At 33.3% G+C, this 9,263-nt stretch overlaps 2 protein-coding genes across 2 annotated transcripts; one reads left to right on the forward strand and one right to left on the reverse strand.

The window, feature by feature from the left end:
- Window positions 1-1,697: 1,697 nt before the first annotated feature.
- Window positions 1,698-2,256, forward strand: LOC112525976. Its single transcript, XM_025136315.1, has one exon. It carries the CDS (start codon window positions 1,733-1,735, stop codon window positions 2,126-2,128), a length of 396 nt encoding a protein of 131 aa, XP_024992083.1. The 5' UTR covers window positions 1,698-1,732; the 3' UTR covers window positions 2,129-2,256.
- Window positions 2,257-2,684: 428 nt separating this feature from the next.
- LOC112525583 (65-kDa microtubule-associated protein 3-like) lies at window positions 2,685-8,796 on the reverse strand. The gene is made up of 13 exons (XM_025135768.1): window positions 8,732-8,796; window positions 7,436-7,508; window positions 7,126-7,332; window positions 6,523-6,762; window positions 6,206-6,415; window positions 5,967-6,122; window positions 5,425-5,584; window positions 5,178-5,329; window positions 5,007-5,094; window positions 4,573-4,646; window positions 4,416-4,490; window positions 4,067-4,334; window positions 2,685-3,326 (listed from the first exon to the last, which is right to left on the reverse strand). The coding sequence occupies exons 2-13, from the start codon at window positions 7,505-7,507 to the stop codon at window positions 2,866-2,868; spliced, it is 2,163 nt and encodes a 720-aa protein (XP_024991536.1). The 5' UTR covers window position 7,508; window positions 8,732-8,796; the 3' UTR covers window positions 2,685-2,865.
- Window positions 8,797-9,263: the final 467 nt, after the last annotated feature.

Consider the following 9,263-nt stretch of genomic DNA (forward strand, 5'->3'; position numbering starts at 1 on the left):
AAGTATTCTGTTAGAACTCAATGATTATCCTAATTATATTTTAGATTTTTTATATTTAAAATGAGATGTTTATCCTGTATTTGATTGTGCTTATCCGCAGTTAGTTATACGAATTCAGATATAGAGCTTTAATAAGTTGTACATACGTACAATTTACTTGTAATCTTGAGTTTTAAGTAATATACATTAATAAACAGTACTTTACGCATAAAAAATGGTTTTTAAGAACTTTTGTCAAATGATTTATAATATAGAATATATATATTTTTATATATAATTTAAGTTTATTATGGTTTAATATTATAAATTTTATAAAGATAATAATTAAGTATTCTGTTAGAATTTAATGATTATACTGATTATATTTTAGAATTTTTATATTTAAAATGAGATATTTATCCTGTATTTGATTGTGTTTATCTGCAGTTAGTTACACGAATTCAGATATGAGATGAAATTGGATAGGGATGAAATCATTTTGGGATGAACAAGTTTAAGAGTTTTTAAGAGTTTTAACCAAATGCTTTATAAAATAATATAAATAGATACAGATTGTAAAACAAATGTGTGGTTAGCAGAAAGATTGTGAAATGGGGGAAAATAGGAAAATGCTAAATATTTATTTGTGAGAAATATTAGAAAGTAAAATATAGACTTGATTCTGGGTTAAGTAAATGATTAAACCAAACATCTAGTTGTATTGGATATTATTAGTTGCAAGTCCAACTCCTCATTGTGACTGCGTCAACGTCTCGTGGATAGAAGCTTCACCAATCAAGTCTATATTTTATTTTAATCCTTGACGGTTGACGCTTGGTCTAAATAATAAAATGAAAACCATTAATCAATGTTTTACAAGTTTATTTTTCCTATGTACTTTTAATATTTTATTTCTAGAATAATACTTTAAAATTCTAAATGTCTTTTGAAATTTTAAATGATAAACGTATCCGTTAATATCTCTTAATTCTAATCCATCATTTATCAAATGGCTTATATTTTGGAGGCTGGAATAGATCTGTTAGCAAAAATTATTCATTTTTTATACTTTTATAAAAAAAATTATCTTTTATATTTGTGTACTAATTTGACCGATTCAAACGGCAGATCAGATGTAAAAACAATCAATTTTATTAATCCGAATTTCAGACTTTAGAACCATTTTTTATAAATTAAAAGTGAAATCAGACTTTAGACTTCAGCACATTTTAAAGAACAAACGTCATCTAAGGTAACAAATTATGATTATTTATGAAATTATAATCAAAGAATTTATATTTTATATATTGTTGAATATGATTGATAAATGTGGATAAAAAAACTAAAATCACATAAATAAGGGGGGTAAATAAATAATCTTATTTATATTAATAATCGGTTAAAATTGTTGGGTCTAATTTTTTATTTAAACGGGTAAATAATTTTGTTTAACCATTGAAAGCAAATTCTAAGCGATGCTTATACATCTTTATAACTCCAACTAATATAAATCCGATCATCCAAAATTAATTATTTAATCCTTTAAAAAATAATCAATTAATTAATTTAAAAAGGCCATATTCAATTTGGAAAGTCCTCGTTAGCTTTCACACCACACCATGACTATCCAAAAGCTTACACAGCACACACTTCTTGATGCTTATAAATTCTTCATCTTTCTTTCCCAATTAACATCAACCCATCTCTCTCTCTCTCTCTCTCTCTCTCACTCACACACACACACAAATTCACCATGTTTGAATTGGCATATGAACTGATGACTGTTGCAGCTTCAAACCCACATCTCATCTTCCTTTTCTGTAATCTCATCATCGTCGTTCTCATTCTTGCTAGCTTCCAACCCACTTCTAATTCTGATCACATAATCACTACTATTCCACCACCTTCCATCAACCAAAACAGAAGCTTCGAAAGAATCACTCCAACTCCTGAAGAGACTGCTGCCAATGTGTCCATCGATGTTCACAACTCGTCCGATGACTCTAACTCATCGGAAGAAGAAGATGAAGATGATGATGATGAACTCAGAAGAAGAGTGGAAGAATTCATTAACAAAACCAATAGAATTTGGAAGGCTGAAAAACTGAATTCATCTCTTGCTTCTTTGACTCAGTCTACTTGTTTATAGGTCAAAAGTCAAAAAGTAGTTTGATTTTTGATTGTTAATATATCAATTCTTATCAAGATGACTCTACTTTTTGTTTGGTAAGTCGGGTCTTTACAGAATCAGTAGCTCTGCTCCGGGCACCATGCACACCCCTACTCACTCTCGGCTACTTTGGTTTGGTTTAGTCGGCTCGGATCAAGGCTAAACTGCCCTCAATTAGAAAACGGGACTTAAATCAAAACTGACGCTAAAAACATCTTATGGTCTGGTTTTGAAGGTACAAAACTAAACAATTTATTTTGGGGGCAGTTCAACTGCTACATTTCATTATTCAGTATAATCACAAGATGCTGTTTGGTGGCAAATTCCAATTGGATTGGTGGGGTCAATTTCAAATTGCACAAAAGAATAACCAGACCTCAACCATGCAAATATGGAAGATCTGTCCATTTCCTAACATCCCCATCAAACACTTGCACAATATAACCAAACCAAATGCTGAATGGGAATGTACATATATACCTGACCTTTACTCAAGAAGTTGTTTCTGTAAAGGAAGTTCCAAGAAAGATCATACCCAAGATCTTAAATTTTATAAGAAACACCAAGACCATAAAAAGCAAGCTCTTGCAGGCTGATCATACACATAATTTTTTTTTTTTTTTGTCAAAAAGCCAATTACAATTGACTTTAAAGCATCAGTGTTTATAACAACAATAAAGAAACTTAAATCCAAGTTCAATAAGTGGATGACAAGATTAAATTGCAATAATGGTTTTCAAATGTGCTATAGGAAGCACAAAACCAGCTCTTCTTTCTTCAAAAGAGTACTCGATTATCTCTTCAGGAACTGTCTCCTTAATCTGATTCAGACAATCTAAAGGCGCAGGCGTTGCCACAGTCTGCATTGGAACAGATACAGTTGATGGTGTGGAAGGTACCAATGGGATCATGTTTGTTTTAGGAGTTCTGTTTTCATCTTCTGTGGCAGATAATGTGATTTTGGAAGGAGTAATAAAAGGGGTGCTGTTGCTGCTGGTTTGAAAAGTTTTCTGCAACATTTCGTGTTTTCTGTTGAAGTCTTCTAACAAAGATTTTGATGATTCTGTGGAAGAAATGGGAGAGAAGGGTTTGCGGAAGATTGGTTGCGATGGTTCAACTTCACTAAGGGAATGTTTTCTACTAGCAGCAAGTCCTGCTATGTCCAAACCTCTCCTCCCTGATACAATTCAAATAAGAAATAAATGAAGATGTGGGTTACAAAAAGAACCTTCAAATTTAATGTTTCTAAATGTAGATTGACCTAAAGATTATGATTTGGTTAGAACTTTGGTCTAAAATCAACTAAATCCATAAGTTCCCGAGAGGTCAACATTACATCAATGATAAACTTGAAATTACATATATTTTTTACTTTTTACCCTCTTGTTTGCTTGTTGATGCTTAACCGGTTAGAATGAAAGAAATAGTTAATTGAAATTCAAGGAGTAAAATAGATCTCCTGGTCATCCTAGGATGAAAGTGAATGCAAATACAATTTCTAAAGTTCATGGGCCAATATTTAGGCCATGCTTAGCAAACTAGTTGATACACCACTAGTTGTTAGCTGATATGCTAGTTGATAAATTAGTCATTATGTTTGGTAAAAACTATTTGTAAGAGAACATGCTGAAAATTGAATTGGAAATACAAGGGGCATTATTGGGAAAAAGATCTCTGGGAGCTTATTGAAACGCTACTTGAAATAGCTTTTCGAAAACCTCGCTTATGTTCAACCAAATGGGGCTTTTTCAATAAGCTCAAAAAATAAGCTAGCTTATAAGCTCAATTATGGTCTTAGGATCAAGATTTTATGGTTTTTTAAGCAGCATTTTGCACTTGTTTACCCAAAAAAGGAAAAGAATTATTAGAAGTCATCCAACACTAAAAAGCAGGAGGTGGAGTGATTGAGAAATGTACCGGCTGAAAGGGCTGCAAATCCATCCTCCCTTTTATTTAATTGCCGCTCATTCTTTTTGGTCTGACGGGTATTTGGCGTAGCTCTAATGGAATGAGGATCTGCTTTAGGTGCATGCATAGCTCCTCCTAATGATAGTCTTCTGTTACTTGCACCACCACATGACATTCTAGGCCCCTTTTTACCACTTTGTTGCTTCATTGGGCTTGGTTTTGACCCAAACAAGGCTTCCTGTTCTGCTATCAGTTGTCCCTGAAGTTTTTTCTGGTCCTAAAACATAAAAAAGTCTTTGACTGAACAAGATTTGTATAACAGGAAACCAATAAACTGATGAAAGCTTTGATATCATACCCTTTGTCGTATTCGTTCTTCCTCTTTTTCTTGCCTTAAGATCTTGTATTCCTCAAGCATGGACAGAAGTCGGATCTGCATATGACGGATTCATTAGCAAGAAAGGCTGGAACTAACAGAAATCTTGAGATTATAGGCAGAATTCAAAATTTCTTACTCCATCGTAAGTGAACTCAGTGCCTCTCTCATTCTCCCATGCTATTGTTTTTGCAGCTAATGCATCTACAATTCCTGTTCCAAAATGATAAATGAAAATCAAACTACAATGGTCAAGCAAGTTCCCTAATATTCTTGAAAGCAAACTGTGACAACTCATCCCATATAGATAGAAAATAAGATTTGTGAGGTCCTTATAAGCCTTTAAGTTGTGGGCTACCGATAATCTCTATCATTGTGTTAAGTTGATTTGGAGGTTATTGGTCACCTTGCTGCTTTGCAATATATTACTCCCTCTCTCAGGCCCGTGTTAGATGGGAAAACAAATATTTTGGTAATTAACTATCAAGGGTGGTTTCAATCTGCAATGTTTTTATCACTAACACATACTAGAAGTATTTGCATTGTTAGATTCACACAGAACTGAGGATTTACCTGGAAGTTTAGTAACCAAAGCGCGAGCTTTCTCTGCACGCTTTAGAGTAAGATGAGCACCTTTTCCAGCATTATACCGATTATCATCCTAGATAAAAAGAACAATTCTTTTAGTTGGGTATGCATCGAAAGTAAACAAGATAATATTAATAGCAAAGAAAGAAGATCAACTCTGTTATACTCCTCCAGCCAGCACTCCTCTTCACAGGCAGCCATCCACTTCTCAACTTTCTCAAGTATTTCTTTTCTGCTAAAAGCTTCCTCTTTAACTTTCCCGATTTGAAGCTCGATTTGTTCGAGGAGACTAGCAGGGTTAAGAGCTCCTTTGTTCAGAAAAGCAAAATATTCATTAGTGAATATTCAATCTAATTGTTCTTAGTAATATCCTTTTTTTCAGAGTACAAACATTGCATAATACCAGATTCAATAGCTTCAATAGCAATATCCATTGAATTATCAGATTCTGGAAGCAAGCGGGTCTTCCTGCAAATGTCTTCCAACTCAGATCTCTTCTTGAAAACAAGTTCTTTCATTTTGCTAGACTTCAAGTCTTCTAGCCGTGACACCTCTGCCTCAACCTTTAACACTAAACAGATTAGAGTCTCTACTTTCTCCATAACTTAATTAATTATACCTCTGGACAACTAATCTAGGGAAAGAACTAATCTAGGGAAAGGTTCAAATGAGTACCATAAATATATAGGGAACTTTGGCTATTCATGCTTTATTCATAATGAATATCGTGATGGATATTCATGATGAAAATACATGATGATATTGATGATGAAAATGCATGATATCATGAATTATGAAAAAATATGATTTTCATGATGAATAATATTCATGATTATTCAGGGTTAATCATCATGAATACTACATGAAATAGTTCATTCTCATGCTCTCAAAATATTTATTGTTCTCATTTGAACTTCCCCAACTAATCTAAACACCATAACTTACATAATTAATGAACTCAACAGCTAGCAAGTTGGGCTCCATTATCTCCTGCTCTGAAGCAGCAATGTTACAGGTTACACTCTGAAACATCTGTTGCTCTTCAACCGGTGTATCCATCAAATTCCAAAGCTCTAACAAAGAGGTTGCAAGATTTTGAATCTAACAAAAATTTGACAAATTATAAAGTCAGCATAAAAACCATGAGGGTGCCTTTATTAGTTCATTTCCAATCCTCTACTTACTCTTTGCATTCTCTGCATTTTGACCTCTCTAAATCTTTCTATAGCAGCTGCAAGCCTCCCAATCACATCATTGCTTATGCTCTTTGATCCTTTGGTTTCTGCTAAACTAGGATTTATATCATGAATTGTCTGCTTAAAGTCCATTCCGAGCACCAAGCACAGCGAATTTAAGGTGTTCATGTGGTCTAGAACTTGCTTAAGGCGATCACTCTGGATATTTAGAAGCAATGATAAGTAACTGGTAATCTATTTACTAGAAAGAACAAACTCAAGCATTATTGTTTTGGTAAATTTCATGTTAAAGAAAATAAAATTACCTTCTCCTTTTCAAGTGCTTGCAGCTGTACATGAAGTTCTTCAAGCTTTCTTAAAGACAGGTCAGTCTCATCCAATACTGTCTTTAAAGAAGTTGCATAGATTTCTATTTGTATTTTCTGTATCTGTTCTAAGACTTCAAGAAATTGATTCCTCCTCTCGGATTTCCTCCTCTTCATCTCTTCTAGTTCCGGAAGAAGGGTTCTGAGCTCTGCCTTCAGGCTCCCAGGGTTCTGATCAGACTGAAAAAGTAGCACGGTCATAAAGCCATTTTTGAGAACATGTCCATACTACAGACAGTTATTTGTGTAATAACGACTCTGGGAGCAATCCATGTGTATGGATGGAGATTAACGTATAAAATGAAGTTTGCTGTATCACCTTTACCTCTATGTCTACATGCAAATAACTAGTGTCATCAGTACTAGTAATTTGTATTCTAGACTCAAGGCTAATAAGATCAGCATAAGTTGTGATAGTGAAATGATCATAATGAGCTTCAGAAGTAGTACTACTGCTTGTCAAAATTATAATTTAAGAAAAAGGAAGAATAAATCATTCTGTTAAGTTTTCCCAAAGTAAACCATTTTACAATAATTTATTACCTGCCTAATGTGCACGGGCCTCTCCCCCATAGCAGAACATATGGCTGCTAATTCTGCTTCAGAATCAGCAATTGCTTGTCTTAGTTGAGCTCTACTCCTGTTTGCAGAATCTACTTTTCTTCTGTATACCTCAAGACATTCTCTTTCAAGATCTAACAGCATCTTGTCCCTTTCAACATCGGACTCACCCACTTCATCCCATATAATCTGATTACACAATTTGCACACAAATTGCCAATATTTAACTAAAAATCTGCGATTGAGCAATACCATGCCATGAGCTAGAAATTAAAATGCTCTAGAAGAATACCTGAAGCTCATAAAGAAGGGATCCGCATGTCGTTTCCACTTGCAGAAGTGGATCCTTTGAGGGAGTAGACATTCTGAGACCACACTTCTGAATTGATTAGTTAAATAGGATATCAAACAGAAAAAAGCAAACTTTGGACCCATGTACCCTATACTACTGATGATGGACATGATGAGCAAGATGAGGATTTTACATAACAACACCACATTTTCATTAGTCCATCCATCTCCAAGGGAGGAGGGAGAAAAATCAAATCGACCTTAAAATGTAGTCTTTTTATTCAGCCTTATTAAAGAAAGTGGATCTTGTTAATATAATCTAGTCTTTTTAAAGGAAGTAGATCTTAGAAATATAATCTAGTCTTTTTAAGGAAGTGGATCTTTAGAAATATAATCTAGTTTTTTAAGGAAGTGGATCATAGAAATCTAGTCTTTTTAAAGAAGTGGTGGAACTTAGATATATAATCTAGTCTTTTTAAAGGAAGTGGAACTTAGAAATAATTTTATCTAGTCTTTTTGAAGGAAGTGTAACTTAGAAATATAATCTATCTTAATGTTAAATTTTGAAATAAGTTAGGTTTGGGGGAAAACATCTCAACATGAATTCTTTTGCTTAGATCTTCTCAAAAACTTCAGACATCGCAGACCAACATAAAGTTAAACAAATCTAGAGCAACATATACACCAACTCCGGGGAGACCTACTTACCCGCAGGCAATTTTCTGCCAAGAGACATTACAATTCACACAATGGTCATTTCAATTTGGAGAAATTTATTCCTTCAGTTTCATAATAATTTCAGGTCAAACTAGCCCTTTCAAGTTAAGAACAAGCATGGATATCTTACAATCTAAACCTCAGTTTCTTTTATGTTTGTATTATATATTAAGGATTTTGATGAAGTAAGCAACTTGAAATTTTGAAAATTCACATCATGTTGAAATTCAAAGCTAGATATCTTTTCTGTTTCTTTTTACTGTACCATTTTAAAACAGAGGGAGTATATAATCTGACATGAAACCAGTGTCTTTCATCTGCTGGATGCCAGGATCTAAGCATAATAAACATATAAATCGGTAAATAAGTAGCAAAAGGAACACACATCCATTCAATTAAAGCTGATGATGGCCAATTAATCGTCATAAAATTCAAACCCTAAATTTAAATCTCTACTACACATGTAGGCAAAAACACACATTCAGTCAAACGAAGCTGAAGCAGAAAAGTTTACAAGGATCAGCCCATAAAAAAAAAGGAACAAACAGAAGAAACAACAATTCAGATCTTAAAAACAAACCTGAATTGGAGCAGATTTGCAAGAAGAAAGTTACTGAAATTGAGAGAGAGATGGCTAATGAATTCGACCGTTGAAAGAGATAAGTGAGAGAAATTAAAGAGGATGGGAGTTGGGTAGAAGCTTTGAATTTCAAATGGAGGGTGGTCGCTACTGTTTCTTTTTTCTCTTTGAATAAAAAGGGCTTCAAATGTGGCCCAACACTGCTAACGGCATTCAAAACTTTTAAATCATTTGGGTTTCTAATTAATATTTTTTTCCGTTAAATATCTATATCCATATTCTATATTACCTTGTACTTACCTTGTAAACCAGATTTATCAAAAATTTTAAAAATAATTTTTAATGCATAAATTACTATATATTTACGCATAAAGTCTTAAAAACAACTTATAATACATTAAGTACTACTAATTGATGTATTCAGTCTTAAAATCTCTTAATCTAAAATTAAATAACATATATTACAAGTTATCAATACACATTATTATCTTTTCTTTTCATGTTCTCAAGATACTTTTAACACATTTTATCT

This window comes from Cynara cardunculus (assembly GCF_001531365.2).
Source record: "Cynara cardunculus var. scolymus isolate 2C chromosome LG 13, CcrdV1, whole genome shotgun sequence".
NCBI lineage: Eukaryota > Viridiplantae > Streptophyta > Magnoliopsida > Asterales > Asteraceae > Cynara > Cynara cardunculus.

Coding starts and splice junctions, on each gene's coding strand:
- LOC112525583 (XM_025135768.1), bottom strand. CDS start 7,507: ATGTCTACTCCCTCAAAGGATCCACTTCTGCAAGTGGAAACGACATGC. Junction 6,763..7,125: donor GGCCCGTGCACATTAGGCAG/GTAATAAATTAT, acceptor CTACTTTTTCAG/TCTGATCAGAACCCTGGGAG. Junction 4,647..5,006: donor TTTGGTTACTAAACTTCCAG/GTAAATCCTCAG, acceptor ATTTTGGAACAG/GAATTGTAGATGCATTAGCT.
- LOC112525976 (XM_025136315.1), top strand. CDS start 1,733: ATGTTTGAATTGGCATATGAACTGATGACTGTTGCAGCTTCAAACCCA.